Source organism: Anser brachyrhynchus (assembly GCF_964034855.1).
Source record: "Anser brachyrhynchus genome assembly, chromosome: 16".
Classification (NCBI taxonomy): Eukaryota; Metazoa; Chordata; class Aves; order Anseriformes; family Anatidae; genus Anser; species Anser brachyrhynchus.
The window spans coordinates 973,615-989,629 of record NC_137734.1 but is presented as its reverse complement, the minus strand read 5'-3'; the positions used below and the strand labels follow the sequence as shown (position 1 = coordinate 989,629).

At 56.9% G+C, this 16,015-nt stretch overlaps 1 protein-coding gene across 2 annotated transcripts; it reads right to left on the bottom strand.

The window, feature by feature from the left end:
* Nucleotides 1-6,918: 6,918 nt before the first annotated feature.
* COMMD7 (COMM domain containing 7) lies at nucleotides 6,919-12,480 on the bottom strand. Of its 2 annotated transcripts, none has more exons than XM_080558680.1 (9): nucleotides 12,304-12,480; nucleotides 11,153-11,206; nucleotides 10,952-11,054; nucleotides 9,283-9,339; nucleotides 9,167-9,204; nucleotides 8,537-8,627; nucleotides 8,366-8,415; nucleotides 7,819-7,867; nucleotides 6,919-7,307 (listed from the first exon to the last, which is right to left on the bottom strand). In XM_080558680.1, the coding sequence occupies exons 1-9, from the start codon at nucleotides 12,385-12,387 to the stop codon at nucleotides 7,231-7,233; spliced, it is 603 nt and encodes a 200-aa protein (XP_080414806.1). In that variant the 5' UTR covers nucleotides 12,388-12,480; the 3' UTR covers nucleotides 6,919-7,230. The 2 variants fall into 2 exon arrangements, with proteins under 2 accessions (XP_080414806.1, XP_080414807.1); XM_080558681.1 differs by having other exon boundaries at nucleotides 12,346-12,438.
* Nucleotides 12,481-16,015: the final 3,535 nt, after the last annotated feature.

Here is a 16,015-nt window from a genome sequence, read left to right as displayed (position 1 = left end):
GTATGCTTAGCATTCGCTTGCATGTGAGATGGATCAAGCAGAAAAGCTGGTGAAAAGGCGTGTGCTCCCCCTTCCTGCAACCTGCTCCAGCAGTGCTCTCGGAGCCGCTCTGTGCCTGCAGCCCCACGTGGGGGGGCTCCTCCTGGGGGGCTCCGCGGCCCCGTCCCCCGGCACAGCAGGGCCTCGGCCGGGCCTCGGCAGCAGCTGGGGCCCTGGCACCCGCCGGCGTCCTGCGTGCCCTACATAGGTGGTGGCGTGGTAGCTCCTATATATATGTGTGTATAAAAAGCCAGCTCCTCAGTAGTGGAAGCTAAAAATACCAGCCTGCCTGGTTCAGTAACCAGATGCCTTGAGCTAGCCCCCAAAGAGCCCGTGGTTCCTATTGTTATTATTTTTCATCGGCTCCTAGCAAAGGCAGCCTGACCGATGACCTGCCCCTGCATGGCACGTTGTGGGGTGGGACGGGGCCCCTCAGGCACCGTCCCCAGGTGCTGGAAGGACCAGGGGCAGTCGGTCTCCAGTTCTATTGCATCCTGCATAAATCTGGGAAGTGGAGAAGGGGGTGACTGACGTGACGCGGCTCCTGCCCTCCCAGGAGGGTGGCTGGGGGCTCCCGGGGGCCACGGCACGGCATTGCCAAGGCAGGCGGCGGACGTGGTGCCCCCGCGGTGATGCTCAGGGGGTGGCCTCGGGGTGGCTGCGGGGCTCCCGGCTGGGAAACCCAAGCGGCAAAGGGCTTGTGGGGACCGGCGGGGGGGGGGAAGCTGGTGCTGCCGGGGGGGCGTCGGGTGGGGAGGAGGCGACCGCTGCGGGCTGGGAGCGATGGGGCGGAGGATGGAGAGAGGGAGGGATGCTTGGAGGAGAGAGGGCTGCGGGAGGGAGAGCAGGGGGGGCTGGCGGCAGGGCCGGGGCAGAGAAGGGCTGCGGGGATGCCCGGGGGCTGCGGGGAGCGGCGGGGGCCGGGGCGGGGGCGGCGCGGGGCCGCTGCGCGGTGCTTTGGCTCCCTCTGCTGCTCCGCGCCGCGCACCGCAGGCACCGGGGGGCGGCCCGGGGGCGGGGGGGGGGGCAGCACCGCCCCCCCCAGCCCCCCCCCCCCGAGCTTGCACTCGATGTGGGGAAGGCAGGGGGTAAGGGGGGGACGGACGGACGGGAGGGCCCTGCCCGGGGCCCCCCACTCGGCTCGGGGTGGGAGCAGGGCCAGGCGCGGGGGTGCTGCATCGCTGCTCCTATGGCTCTGGTTTGGTAAAGGGGGGGGGCTCCTAGGGCTGTGGGGCTGCATGCTCGCGACATCCATGGCTGGGGCCCTGGGGTCCTGGCTGAGCCAGAGCCCCCCGCACGTGGCTCTGTCCCGCTGCCGGGGGGGGGGGACGTGCAGCATGGGGGTGCTGGAGCGTGCCCAGGGCGGGGGGAGAGCACGGGAGCCCTGCACCAAAGGTGTCACCGTAGGGTGGATGCACAAGGACGTGCAAGAAAGTGAGCAGTGCCGTGGTGCTTGGCGTAGCGATGCTTACGGTGCCCTCGTTCAAGCAACGCCTGCTGTCCGCAGGCTGACGGTGTCCCCCTTGTCATTCGCCATCCCAGGGGCTGGCGTGGAACAAAGCTTGGGGAAGGATTTGGGCTTGGCTGATGGTGGTGGTGGCAGGCACAGTCCTTCCTCGGGCCACTCCCTGAAACCCGTCCCGAGGGCACCCTGCACAAGGGCTGGTGTTGCCCTGGAGCTCGGGGCTGCTGTTGCGGATGTGGGGGATGCTCTGAGAGGGGGGATGCCACGCTGCAGGAGCTGGCGTGGTCTTCCCTGCCTGGTGTTTTGCAACAGTACCATCGTCGCTGGGGCTGCTAGGAGCACGCGTTCGAACAAAGATGTTCCCTGGAGTCACGAGGTGCGCTGGCAGCACAAGGGTTAACCCCGCTTTCCCTCTCTTTCCATGGCGAACTCGGTGGCGTGGTCGGGGATAACCTCGTTAGCGGCTGCGCTGCAGCAGCGATGCCCCTGGGACAGAGCAGACCTATAAAATGGAGCTGTGCGCCGCAGGGAGCGCGGGGAAATGGTCGCTGAGCTCATGGGGTGCAGCCCCCCCAGGAGTGGCTCTGGGGGTGCTCAGGGGGTTGCAGTGGGGAGCAGCTGGGGCTGGGGGACGGGGCGGGTTTGTCCCAGCGGGACTGGGGTGCTGGTGGTGGAGCTGTGCCCACAAAGGAAGCGATTGCAACCAGTCCTGGATCAGGGGGCTCTAAAATAGCTGGCGGAGGCAGCAGGGGCACGAGCAGCTGCCTTCGGGCACCCGCGTGGTGCAAAATGCACAGCTGAGAGTGGCGGGGCCGGGGACACGGCCGATCCCCTCCCATTCTGCCGCTGCTCGGATGGGCTGCGGGGCTCCCGCCACCTTCCTCGGGCCGGTGCTGGCGCCGGTGCCCGGGCATTGTTTGCTTTGTGTGCCACGGGCCCTGTTTCTGCTGGCCACGTCCCCGTGCTGTGGGAGAAGATGGGTTCCTTATGCCTGAGCATTCATTCGCTCTGCTGATCGACAGCCTGCGGTCTGGCTGAGCAACCCCAATTGTTCGCAGTGTGCCCGGACAAAGAAATGCCTAGAGAGATGGCAAGGCTCGGGAAGGGAGGACATGCTAGGAATATTTCCAGCGCCTCGCACACAACCAGCTTCTCTCCCCTCCTGCAGGAATGGGCAGCACCGGCCCAGGCTCACACGCAGGGTTTTTCCCTGCGCCTCGAGCAGGGTGCGGCAGTGCCTGTCCTGGGGCGGGCTGTCCCCGCCGTCCCCCTCCGGCCACAGCAGCCTCCAGGCAGTAGCAGCCTCCCCATGGAGGCTGGGATGGTGCTGGAGGAGCTGGGGCTGCCCCGGGAAGCCGTGGGGTCACCACCATAATGGAGCGTTTGTTTCCTACCATAGGGGTCGTGGAGGCCCCGCTGTGCAAACCCAGGGCCTGGCCCCTGTTGCAAGGAATTTGCTGATCTGTGGGGTTAGGGCACCTGAACTTGTTCTTGCAATTGCTCTAGACTGATGTGGAGAGCTGGGGCCGGTCGTGTTTTCACCATACCCCTGCTCCCAGGCCAGTCCCGGTGCCGCTGGTCCCAGTGCAGTTGTGCCCGCCAAGCTGGGGCTGTGCTGGGGGTGGACCCTCTGCTGCTGGCTCCCAGCGGGGCATCCCCCCCAAGCCCTGTCCGCAGGCAGCAGACATGCACAGCCTGGGAGCAGAAATGGAGCAAAGGACAAAGCCGTGGCTGGATTAGCGAAGGAGGTGCCCTGCCTGCATGCCCTGCTTGCTGAACCAGGCAGGCGAGGTGAGCTGGTGCTGGTGCACGGTCCACCGCGGTCCCACTGTCTCCTTCCAGCGAGGTCTGCTGGGCCCCGCCACCGTCTCTTCCACAGCAAACGCTTTCTAGGAAAAGCTCTTGGCACTTCTCCATAGGTATTTGTGTGTTCTGGTTGCATCTGGTCTGGTTCCAGCTCCTTGCACTGGAGACCCTGCCTGCGGGGGGGGACGGTGCTCAGCGGGTGTAGCTCACGCCGGCCGGGTGGGCAGGCACTGAGGGGCTCTGCCCAGAGCTTCGGCCATGCGGAGCCCCACACACCCCGGCGGGTCCCTGTCCCCAGGGTGGTGGCACCATGGGGTGGTGGCACTGCCCCAGGGCCTCTCCCGCTGCCCCTCCCGGGGGTGTGCTTGGGGCTGCTGTACCCAGGGAAACAAAGCGGATTTGGGAGCTGCAGTTTGCAGCGTGAGCTTTTGCTGGGCCGGGTCCCCAGAACCACTCGGTGACAGCCAGGATGCTGCATGGCCCCAAAACCTGGAGAAACTGGGGATGGGAAGGCGTGGGGTGAGGAGCGGCAGGGCTGGCTGCTGCCACGGTGCTCAGTGCAGGACTGAAGCCACGGTGGAGGCAACCCCTCCTTGCCCGCTGGGCTGCTGCTCAGCTCGATCAGGCCCTGCACTTCCCTACAGCCTCGCTGAGGGCTTGGCCTGGCGCTGAGCTGGGCTCCGGCCTGCTCTGAGGAGCGGCTTTCTTCTCCCCAGCTCGTCTGTGGTCTAACCTACAAAATCCTCGCCTACCACAGCCCCTTCCCAGCCGCTGGCCAGCCCCAAGTTTAGCCGCCCTATTTTGCAAACAGGAAAGCCTGGCCATGGATAAAGACCGGGTTCTCAGAAGAGCTCAGCCTGCGGTGGCTGCCCGAGCCCTGGGAAAGCGGGGGCTCCCGCGGGAGCTCGGCCGCTGCCTGCGCGACCTGCTCAAGGTCAGGCAGAGCCGCAGCGCCCGGTTCCTTCCTCCCCGCCGGCTGCAGGAGGGAGCGGAAGCGGAGCCTGCGTCTGCTCCGCTGCCCCGGGCAGGGGGAGGGCGGCGGGGCCGCCGGGGCTTTTGTTCTCGGGCCTTGGGGGGCTCCTTCGCCCGTGAGGGAAATGGCATCGGCGTCTCGCCGAGGGGAGAAGGTGCCGTGTCCTAAAGCTTCCTGGCCCCCCTCCATCATCGTTATCTGCCACGGCTGGCGATCGCAGCCGCATTGAAGCCATGCTGGGGGGGGGGGAGGAACAGACTCTGAGGGTGCAACCCCCGTCCCCCCCCCCTGTGGCTTTGTGGGAGGCTGGAGGGGCAGGCGGGAGCACAGGGCGCTGCGTTGTGCCCTCCTGGCTTCAGGAGAGACCTCCTGGGGTGCAGCGGGGTGGCCCCCACCATGTCAAGCAGGGCCGTGCGGGTGTCTGAGCACGTGGGGGTGGCTGCGCTGCAGCTGCGGCCGTGCAGAGCTGCCCCTGCCCCTCTGCGGCCCCCGCCGCGGGGTCCCGGCAGGAGCGGGGGGGGGCTGCAGCACGGCTGCACCGGAGGAAATGGGCCGAGAAAGCCCTGGGGGAGGCAAACCGCTGCAGCAGTACAGTTTAGCTTCACCCCGCGCTGCAAGAGGCCCCCGCTTCCCCCGCGCCCGCTGCCCCGCGGAGATTAGCCCTCGGCTGGCTGGGCTTGACGGGCAGCCGGAAGAGGCCGCGCGCACCGGGCGCCGCGGGAGGCCCCGCTGCCTGCCAGGAAACCCCCCAGGAACGGGCACCGCAGCAGCCCCCGCTCGTGGCACCGTCCCCGCTCAGCCCTCCCCATGCTCTGCTGCTGCTGCTCGGGGCCGCGCTCGCCGCCCAAACCCCGGCACGGGCTTCGGGAGCTGCCACGGGGGCACGAGGCCAGCCCCGGGTCCCCTGCGGCCAGCATCGCCCTGCGCCGAGCCCGGTCCCTCCCCGCCGGGGCTGCCAGCTCCGCTCATGCACAGCCAAGTGCGCGGGATGAAAGGGGGCTGCCGGGGGGCAGGGGGGGCCGCGGGCGGCAGCGTGGAGGTCACGCCGCGTCCCGATGGCGCGGCGGCAGCTCTGTAATGCCGCCGATCAGAGACGCCCGTGGGGATTGCGGAGCAGCATGGAGGCGACCCCTGCGCTTGGGGTCAGCGGGCCGCGGTGTGCGTCAGCCCCGAGGAGCTTAATCCGAAACGGGGAGGGGGCGGCGGGTTCCTGACCCGCAGCTGGGCCTGGCATCTGCCCCGGCACCGCCGTGGGCCACCTTCCGCCCCGACTGGGTAGGGTTGAGCGGTGCCGCCGTGGCACCAGGAGGGTGAGGAGAAATAAAAGGAACAGGCAGCAGAGAACGTAAAGAAAAAAAAAAATCCTTTTGTCTTCAGAAAGCAGCCCTTCGGAGCTTTTCTTCCTCCCTGAAATAGCTTTTCCTGACACCCAAAATGAGATGGAATATTTTGCAGGACATTGTCAAAGATTCTTTTTTCTTTTTTAAATTGCGTTAATCATGTTATTAAGCTTAACATGCTTGTGAATGGCCCGATATATGGGAAAATAAATATGCAGATACTGTCCCTGGGCTTGCCAGCAGGATTCCCTGTACTGTTTTCCAGGCGTGCGATTCAGCCTATCCTTGTTACCGGCTCTAGTCACTCATCCAGGACTGCATGAAATGGGGACTGCAATGGGGAAAAATGTCAGCTTTTCTGCAAGCCAAGAAGGTACGTGTAAAGCTGGGAGTTGCGGGAAGCTTTGTGACTCCTTGGGGAAGAAACTGTCTTCTTGTGTGTGGCTTTAATGGGGAGCAAACGCACGCCCAGGGAGCTGCAGTGCTGCTTCTTTCCGAGCAGGCTTGCAGGATGCCATAGGACAGGGAACTACTTCAGAGGCAGGCTGGGAACTAAGGGCGCCTTGCCGGCGTCCATCCCTGCGCTGCCGTTCAGGCCCTTCGCTTCAACTGCCATGTTCGTCAGGGACATGGTGGCTCAGGAAGGCCCAGAGGTGAAAGGAGTTTGCATGGTAAGAGGGAATTTCCTTCAGCTTTGTGCCATGGGAACTTACAGCGAGCTCGGGCTGCCAAAAGGTGCTGGACAATTAAACGGTTCAGACACGGGAGGGACTCAGTGAACCTAACAGCCTCTCACTGCCCCCAGGTCCGGCCAGGGAGCCCCTCTGCTTCCCAACGGAGAACTCATCCTTGCTGTTGGCCAGTCGGGCTAACGGTGCTTCGTGGGGTTTGGACGTATGTCCACAGGGAAATGGTTTGAACCTAACTGTGTTATTGCACACCAACTGCAGGCTACAGAGCTGCTTGCGCGAGCCCAGCACACACACAGCTGGATTTATCTAGTTCCCATTTCCCGTTTGTGACTTTCCTCTTTGCGTGAAGGTAGATGTTTTGTTAAGATGTTTTAAATTCATCTACTACTGAGATATTTTCCATAACAAGGCATGATTGGGAAACGATGTAATCACTCCATTTTTTGATAATAGAGAAATGAGAGTCTTGGAAGTGAGCATTAAGTGATTCACCAGGTTAGATGCTCTCCTTGCTTCCCTGTCCTCTCTGCTTAATTTGTCCAAGTTTGAAAATGGTTCTTTGCTCCGTTTCTTTCTCAAAAAATTAAATTCGGATACAAATGGTGCAGGATGGGGATGCATTTATTTCTTTGCTATTTTAGTACAAACATCCACATATTTCTGACAATAATTTCTCGTAATGGTAAAAAAAAAAAAAAAAAAAAGATGGGTGGTCTTGTAGTTGCTTCAAAACACTTTCCAAAGATCCAGGTTCTGAAGGACTGATGGGTCTCTCCGGGCCGTGACACTACTGTTTGTCACACGGCCTTGTCTTCCCTTATCCCACTGTTACAGTCGGCTGGGAAAGAACAGGTCTGCAGCCCACAAGGAGAAATTAAACATCCTGGACAGATGTCAGTTCAGACCCATGTAATTTCAGCTGAAACTCTCCAGACTGGTTTTGACCCGTTCCATTTCATGCAGAAAACTGTAGAACTGGGGCAAAGTTAACTCTGCAGGAAAAAAAGAGGCATAAAGTCTTAGATTTCAGTTTACACATGCAACATTGGAAAAGCCATTCTGGTGTATTGCAGAGCAACTCACGTTCACCTAAGCTAGGCAGGATTAGACACTGACTCTCAGCAGCTGTTTCTTTACGCTAGCTGGACCGTGCAGGGCGAGGATTCTCCTAACAGCAACTGACACTTTGGAATTGTTTACTTTCTTCTTCTGTCATGCTGCTCTGACTGCTTTTCAGGGCTCCGTGGCATATCTATATTTACTCATGCCAAGACGTGAAGACTGCCCAAGAGTCAGTGTTTGTAAGCGCTTCCCTGAGCGACTGTGGCTGGGAGAGGCCAGGGCGGGAGCAGCCGCAGCATCTACCAGCAGTGCTCTCACAGTGACCCCTGCTGGGTCTGCGTCCAAAGCTCCCCTACCTCCACGAACAACCCAGAAGCTCTGACTGCAGCTCAGATTTCGTGCTCTTGAATGCTTGCTTCTTTTCCAGAACAGTTAACTCACCTATATATACGTTTTCCATTTGGGTTCCTTTTTTAATCACCAGCTTCAGCTTGGGGAAAGAAAAAGCAGAGGCATTTTAATTCAGAGGCCTGTATTTCAAGCACTGTGAAAAGACAGGAGTCTGCTGAGAGTTTTAGTGCAGACTGCTGCAAAGCGCACACATCTTTGACAGGCTTTTCAAGAAGTGTCACTGTAGGAACAGATTAGGCATTGGGAGGATCTCCGGGAAGTCCTTACAAATGATGGCATTCCCCCTCCCTCCCCGAGATAGCACGACCTTTGCTAGATTGAGCTTTTTGAACAGATTTTCAGAGTGGGCTACACTTCTGTGACACGATGTCTTCTGAAGAGTAACAAATAGCAGTGTGCCTGCTATCTGCTGGCAGTTGCACCGAGAAGACTGAAGCAGATGCACTGTTGCAGAGCCTGCTCCTATGAGCTGTAGCTTTCCTCTATTTCCTCTCACAGCCAGCACTTCCCACATGCCTGGTCATAGCTTGTTCCTTAACTGCGCTATAACCTGAACTCTCTGATGTAGGAGATTTACCTGTAAGAAGATACTTCCCACTTTTTCCAGTTCACTGCTCCCAGCAGTAACTGTGAGTCAGAAAGAACAGAAGGGAGATAACGTTAGCTAAGCTGTGAAGTAAAAAGTTCTTTAGCTGAAAGCTGCTGTTGGGTTTCCCAACCCATTCGGTTTATCTTTTAGCTCTATTACCTCCAAACTTCCACTCCATATCTATCAGCTGGTTAATCATCAGCGTCTGACCAACAGCCAGGCGTGTTAGGGTGGGGGAATTCAGCTTCCACTGCAAGAGCAAGACACACGAACAATCAATTCAGAGGGACATCTATTTACGGTACCTGTGATTTCAACATAAATTGGAAACCAGTAGCCCAATGTGCGTGTGTGAAGGGACAAACTAACGTGGTTGGGAGTCTTCAAAGATGTTTGAGTCCTACAAGGAATCCCCTCTGCCTTGTCACTTCTGGAAATGAAACTCACTGTTTTTGTTTTAACACTGGTTCAATGTAACAATATCTGCACAAAAAGTCATGTGTTCACGTAACTGCATGACCCCAGGGCTCAAAGCATGCAAAGCAGAAAAACAGTCCAATGAAAGCCACACAGAACTGCAGGAATCACTAAACCTAGGGGTAGAGGCCACAGCAAGCCAGATATATCATTAGACAAAGTGTTTCTTCTCGGTTATCTGGGGATCTTTCATTCAAAATGCTGAGCTGGTTTTGAAGAAAGCAGCTGATGCATGTCAGCGGGGTTTTACAAGTTCCCACTCAAAGACTTGTCTTTTTGTTAGTTTAGAAACAAGCGAAGATGTATTAATACCTGTTCTGCAAAATAAGTGGCTTTCTCTTCACTGAGGCCTGTGGGAGAAACCATATGAGATTACTATATGTGATAAATATTAATTAGCTTTTATTTAGGGAAGTCACGTGACCTACCTAGCGCAATAAAATCTGCTCTGACTTGTTCGGAAGACAGATTTCTCTTCAGGGCACCTGAATAAACAACGCAAGGAAAGAAAATCAGTTTTTACTGAGTCAAATCAATCTTTACTGAGGCAAACAAACGCAGGGATGGAGACCCTGCCATAGAAAGACCGGTTTTGGACTGTGTTTTGAAACAAACCACAGCTCGGCGAGATAGGAAATACAGTTGTGTCTGCCGATATCTTTGCGGATGCCCAGTGCTTTAAAAGTCAGTCCTATGGAAGTGCCTGAGAGGGAGAGGGAGATTTCATTGCAGGTAACCATGGTAACAGCAGCAGCAGTTGTGTTTTGAAGTTGCTGCTTTCTCTCCTATAGAAGCTTTGCTTGTTAAAGGGGAACTGTTAAGGCTGGCAGGCTACTAATTTGACCTACCTGCTGTGTTTTGGATTACGGGTGTGAACGTGTGCATATAACACTTTCCCCTGCTGTGCCTGCCTCCTTTGTTCTGGGGCACAGGCAGCACATGGAAGTTTACAAGGATTCTGTTCTCTGAAGCCAAGAGCAGGAATCTCATAAATTCAAAGAGACTGCCAGCCCCACGTGGCTTTCTGTCTGTGTAGCACATAGGCAAAGTTATCTGCTGGAATCTGTTCTGATGCTGGCCGTGGCATCCCAGAGCTAATGAAAAGGTGTAACAGTATTGGAGCCAGTGCACACAAACAGGAACTGTGAGACTGAATGCGCCCAGCCCAGAAACAGGAAGGGAGAAAATGCCAATTCCACATTAAACACCTCCCAGACAGTTGTAGGGAAGGAAATTATTCTGTGCTTCTCTGGGACAGAAGAAAAGGCTTAAAGTAGTAGAATGAAAGTTTAGACCAAATGCAGGAAACAGTTGTGCATGGCTTCACCGTTGTGAGGAAAGCTATAGGAAACCCTGGATCGAAGGATATTTATAAGGAACTATTAATAATAAGAAGGATCAACATGGCATGAACATGCATGTAGGGAAGATGTCCGATGCAGCATCACGTCCAATGGCAGCCCCAACATCACAGCAATCTCAAATAGTGCTGGAGTCTGACTGGGGCACCCGAAGGGAATCCCTCCTGCCCCTCTTCTCCACTGCTTACGAATGAGAAATTGCCAGGCACTTTTGTGTTTTTTTAAAGCAAGACTACAACGGCAGACGTCACATTTACGTGGCCTAGAACTATGCCGGTTTCCAGCCCACTCCAGAGGGGTGTGAATGCACTCAGATCTGTCTCAAACAGTGCTTTGTCACTGTTGGAATTACAGTGCTGGATCATTTAGATGGAAGTTTGCACTGGTCTAGTAAAAATGGATTTATAGGCACAAGTTAAACCAAGCTCTGTTGCTGTCACAAAGTGTTGTGCTTGCATTTAATAAGTAGGTAAGCGAGTTTAGTCAGGCCTGTGAGATGTGTACGCAGGCAGGGTGTAAAGAAGACAAAGCCTGAGTCACCAGACAGGGATACTCCAACAGGAGAGCAATTTTTGAATTTTTGATTCTTAAATGCTAAGCCATTTATTAGCTGCTATTAGCACTCATTGTGTAAGTCAAGTGCACTGCAGTTCTGAAGACATACAGCCTTAAGCAGCATGCAGGAATGGACACAACTGTTTGGCCTCAGGGTAGCATATGCATATGTATCACTTACCATTAGGTACCAGAAGAATACTTTTGACAATGTTTTTCAGGGGGCCCAAGCTGATTTTATTCATGGTGGCAAAGTCTGAGAGCTGAGTCAGAAACCTTTCTACCTGCTCGAGAGAAAGAGCAGCAACACAATCTTATCTCTGCGTGCATCTCACCCAAGAGCTGCATTTACACACTTCTTGGTGTTCTGCACATGCCTTACCTCTTTGGGCCCTGTTAGAAACCGGAAAAGCACTTCGGTCAGCGCTGAGAATTGCTGTGAAGAAACAGGACAGTGTTAGGAGCTGAGCATGTGTCATTTCTCAGCACCTCGCCACCCAAATCGTCACCACGACTCGGGGGTGATACACCACCTTGATGCAGCTCTACCTATCTCCAGTACATTGGTCCCAGAGTTTGATCTCCCATGCTGGTACTGTACCCCAGTCCTTGGCATGACAAGATGCCTACGGATGGGATTTGCTCATGGATGCTTTTCAGACTCTCAGAAGGGTTTGTGCAGCTGGTAGCTGGCACTGCACAGGGCTTTTGTGGTTCTTGGCTAATCAGAAGCTGCTGTTCTATCCTGTGTAATCCAAAAACTGCTAGAGAGAAAGGATGCAAACATCCACTCTCATGTTTCATGGAAGCCACAGGGTAACCAGACTAACTCGGGAAAGAAAAGAACTGGTTAAAGGCCTGGCTGCTGCCCTCAGCCTCCTGCACTCGCAGCCAGGAGAGCTGGAGAGCCCGCCTGCGGTGCTGAGCCCACCACACTCCCTCTGCCACTGGCACCAGTGCCGGCCTTGGCCCGAGTACCCCAAAGCTGCACAGCCCCACAGAGAAAAACCAGCGCTCGACAGGCCCAGGCCCCTCCTGTCTGCGCCGGGCACGACACGAGCCCCTCCATCGCGCCCCGCGCCCTGCACCCTGAGAACAGGCTGTGCGCGGGGCTGGCCCTGCCGGGCACCAGGCTGTGCCGTGTCAGGGCCGTGGAACGCACGCTGTGGTCCCTCAGACGTGGGGCCCGGCTCTGCGGAGCTGCCTCGGACATCAGAAAACGCCGCTCTGTTCTGGAGCGCGCTGAGGCCCGGCAGGGGCCCCGGCACCGCGGCCTGCCGGGCCCAGCACCGGGCTGCTGCGGGGCTGCGGGGCCCGGCCATGGGGTTCCGGGGCTGCGGGGCCCGGCCCGGGGCTGCTGCGGGGCTGCGGGGCCCGGCCATGGGGTTCCGGGGCTGCGGGGCCCGGCCCGGGGCCGCTGCTCGCACTGGGCCCGGTCCCCGGGCCGCCCGACCCGGCTGCGGCGGGGCCCCGTCGGTGCGGGCCGGGCCCGCAGCCACGGCCGCGCCGCGCCCCCCCCGGCCGGCCCCGCACCTCGGCGCTGAGCTGGTTGAGGTTGTGCATGTCGCCGCTCACCGCCTCCGGCACCGGGTCGCGGGTGAAGTTGAGCAGCCCCATGGCGGCCGCGGCTCCGCCCGCCCGGCCCGGCCCGGCCCCGCCGCCGGCGCCCGCCTCAGCCTGAGCATTGGCGGCCGCACTTTCCGCACCGCCGCCCGGCCCGGCCCGGCCCGACCCGGGACCCCTTGACCGGGCACCCCCCGGGACACCCCCGCACCTGGGGGTGCCGAGCACCCCAAGCCAGGCCCCGGCGGCCGGGTGCTGCCGGCCCTGCGCAGCCCGCGCCTCACCACCCTCGCGTGTTTCCCCCACGAGATCTAAACCGGGCGCCTCGGGACCCCCGCACCCCGGGCGTGCGCCCCTTGCCCACTTTGGCCCCTTTGTGGTGTTCCCCCATTGCCCGGGCTCCCTCCCTGCCCCTCGGTGCCGCTCTCCCTGCGTCCACCCCTGCACCCAGGGCTGGCACCCCAGGGCCCATGGGTCACCCCTTGTCACCCCTCTTCCTCCTGCCGCATCTGCTCTGTGCAGGGAGGTGGCGGAAGGCACCGATCCTGGCTCCCTGTCCCCTGGAGCTGCGGCACGGGGCAGGCTGCACCCCCCAGGGTACCCCGGAGCAGTCGCTTCGGCCCCGCACCCGAAGCCTGGGCACACAAAGCTGCAGCACCGGGGGGACCCCGCTGCCTCCGCAGCTTTGCTCCGAGACAGGGAAGGGGCTCAGGGGGCTCCTGTGCTTCCTGGGGGAGGCAGATGGCAGGATGGCAGGTCTGGTCCCCCCCAGCTTGCGCACGAGGTGCTGTGCCGTGAGCCCAGCTGGCCACGCGGCCTACAGGCTGCACTCGTGCAGGAGGGAGGAAACGTGGCCAGGGCTTTCCTCCGAACGCGTGCTCATCCTCCATGCATGGGTCAAACAGAACGATTGCTTTTGGTGCGAAGGTTTGGGATGGCCTTTTGCCTTCCTACCAAAAACTGCTATGTGTATATTTGCATGCTTGCTTGTCTGTCTGTGCCGATAAATGTTTATCCCTCTTCATGCCTCTAAGATCTCCGTCCTATAATTATTTACCCATGTGTTTAATTTTATGCACCTGATTCCTTCCATGGAAAGTACAGTGTATGATTGCTTGTAAGGGTGTGGAGCCTAAAATATAGGTGAAAACGGAAAGAGTCATGGGTGCCCTCAGTGAGCAGAGGCTTTAAACTTCACCTGCAGATGTCTGGATGAGAGCCAAATGGTGTATGTTGTTTTTCTATACCAAAAAAAAATAATAAAAAAATGTTAAAAAGCCATAGTTTACAGGGTATTTTTTTTCCCCCTGTAGATTCCACTTGGGACACAAAACTCAGCTGTAGTTTTCCAGCTCTGCTCCTAGCACAGTCCCACTCCTGAGCCCACCACATGCCTGTGGCAGTGTCTGTCCGCAGCAGCTCATCTCCAGCCGGGCCGCGTGGTGTGGTCAGGTCCCGTGTAGAAGCTGAGGAGGCAGTTTGGGGCTGAGAGCCCGCTGACATGAAGTATCTGTGTTTCAAAGGGGTCAGGGTTTCACAGGAAGATTTTAAGCCGATTCTCACTACAAACAGTAAGCAGGAGGTCTCCTTGACTCATGGACATGTACGAGGGCAGGTGAGATGAAAAATCAGCCCTTTCTCATCCTGTTACATGGTCTAGTTTCCATTTGTGCTCAGGAGAAAGGCCTTGATCCAGAAAATATTAAAACTTGATGTATTCCCGCTGAGGACAATGGGGCTGATCTGTGTTTAAGGACTCCATTGCCTTAAGCTGCTATTTTGCAGCTTTCCAACAGCAGCAAAATAAGTTCTGCAGAAGTTATTCTCTGTCAGTGTGAGTGTATCTGACCCATTTTATCTTGGAAGGTGTTCACCAGCTGCCTGAGCAAACAGCGTACGAAAGCCCCCGTGAAAGGTAAAACTGGCAGTTCACAAAGCTGCTGGTTTATTACTGAAACTTTCAGTTGCAAATGAGAGCATAGAAATTTTATAGTGTCTTTCACTGTGAAGATATCCCACTAGTGGTTTATAAACAAGGAGTAAAGCAGCAAAGTACCAGTAATGATGAGGAGTTAAGAGATATTTACTGGTGGTCTGGCTGGAAATAGCATTCACACTTCCTTTTCTTCTCCCTCAGCCAGGAGATTTTCTATTTCATGTACACGCTGAGTGGGGTGGAACTGTGCGCCTCGGTTTAATAGGATTGGTGAGGCGAAAAAGTTACATGTCAGATTGCCTGCAGGATTCGACCCTAAATATTCAGTATACCTTAAAACAAGGTGCAGATTTTTCATGGTGTAGGTAATTAGCTATTGGAATAATTTATCAGGCTCTGTGGTGAACTGGCCACACTGGCAGTTTTAAAACCACAGGGATATGTTTGTCTCTAAACAATAGTTAACCTTTACTAAAATTAATTCAGGATTATTTACAGACTGTGTAATTATGGGTGCCAGTGCATGTGAACACGGTACACCTTTCTGGCCTTAGAATGTCACATGAAGTCCTATGTACATTTTCCTAAGTGTAAAATAATAATTGCAGGTAAGTGCGCACTTCCATAACCCAAAATTCATTTATGGCCAAAAAAATGAAACAAGGAAAGAGACAATTTTCTGTCTGGTTTGTGTGCCAGGATTAGCCATGCAGTAGCAGTGTGTGAGTCATCTTTAATTCCCCACATCTTTCTAGGGTGACGATTTAGGAACTAGTTAACGATGGTCTCGGTGCACGGTGTGTGCCTGTGTGAGCATGCATGAGGTATGGCAGAAGGGGGAAGCCCGTGGTGGCAAAGAACTTCCCAGGCAGCAAACCAAATTCTTGGGGAAAGTTGAGTGACAGGATTCATGAAGAAGAGTTTAAATTGAGGTTCGTGCTCATAACATCCTGTTTAAACAATCAACAGGAAATTCAGCAATCCCACCTCGCAGGATGCTGGTTTATTGAGGCATGGCACACAGCTGAGTGCCACGAGCCCTCCCGCAGCGCTGGCGGTGTTGGGACCAGGATCTGGCAGCAGTCATTTCAGAAAGGACTTGCTCCAGTAAGAGAGAAGGCCACAGGGTGCCTGCGTGGGCGAGTTATGTGCCAGGGCAGGGCTGGTGCCTGCGGAGCCCCCGGGCTCCCCCCTCCAGGCTGCGGTGGGTGCGGGGTGCTGGGGCTGCTCAGCGGGGCGCTGCAGCGGGGCCATTCTCATGCAGAGCGTGTCACTGATGGGCTCCCCCGAGCTGAGGACAGGCTGAGGATGGCATCTGTGTGTTACAGGTAGGTGCTCTTGTCCACCACGAGTACTGCAGTAAAAGCAGCAACAAAGAGCAATTTGGGGGGGGGACACACAAGGAAATAGGGTATTAAAATGGTGCACTCCAAAATGAGCTACAGGGTTGATGTGCCCTTCTTAAGAGGCATTTTTCAGCTTCATTTCACCTGTCCAACTTGAGGAGCTTCCTGCCTGGCCTTCTTCAGCACATGGAGAAGGTTACCTTGGGCAGACACGTTCCCCAAGATCAAATCCTGGGTGTCACTGTCGCGTTCTCTGCTGCCACTTTCCACCCAAAGCTCTCAGAGCACTTCACAGTCGCTCCGCGGTCAGCCCTGGAGCACCTCCCTGGCGTGGGAGCACTGCCTGCCTCTGCGGGCTGGAGGAAGGCCCAGGAAGAAGGGTGAGAGAGTGCAAACGAGA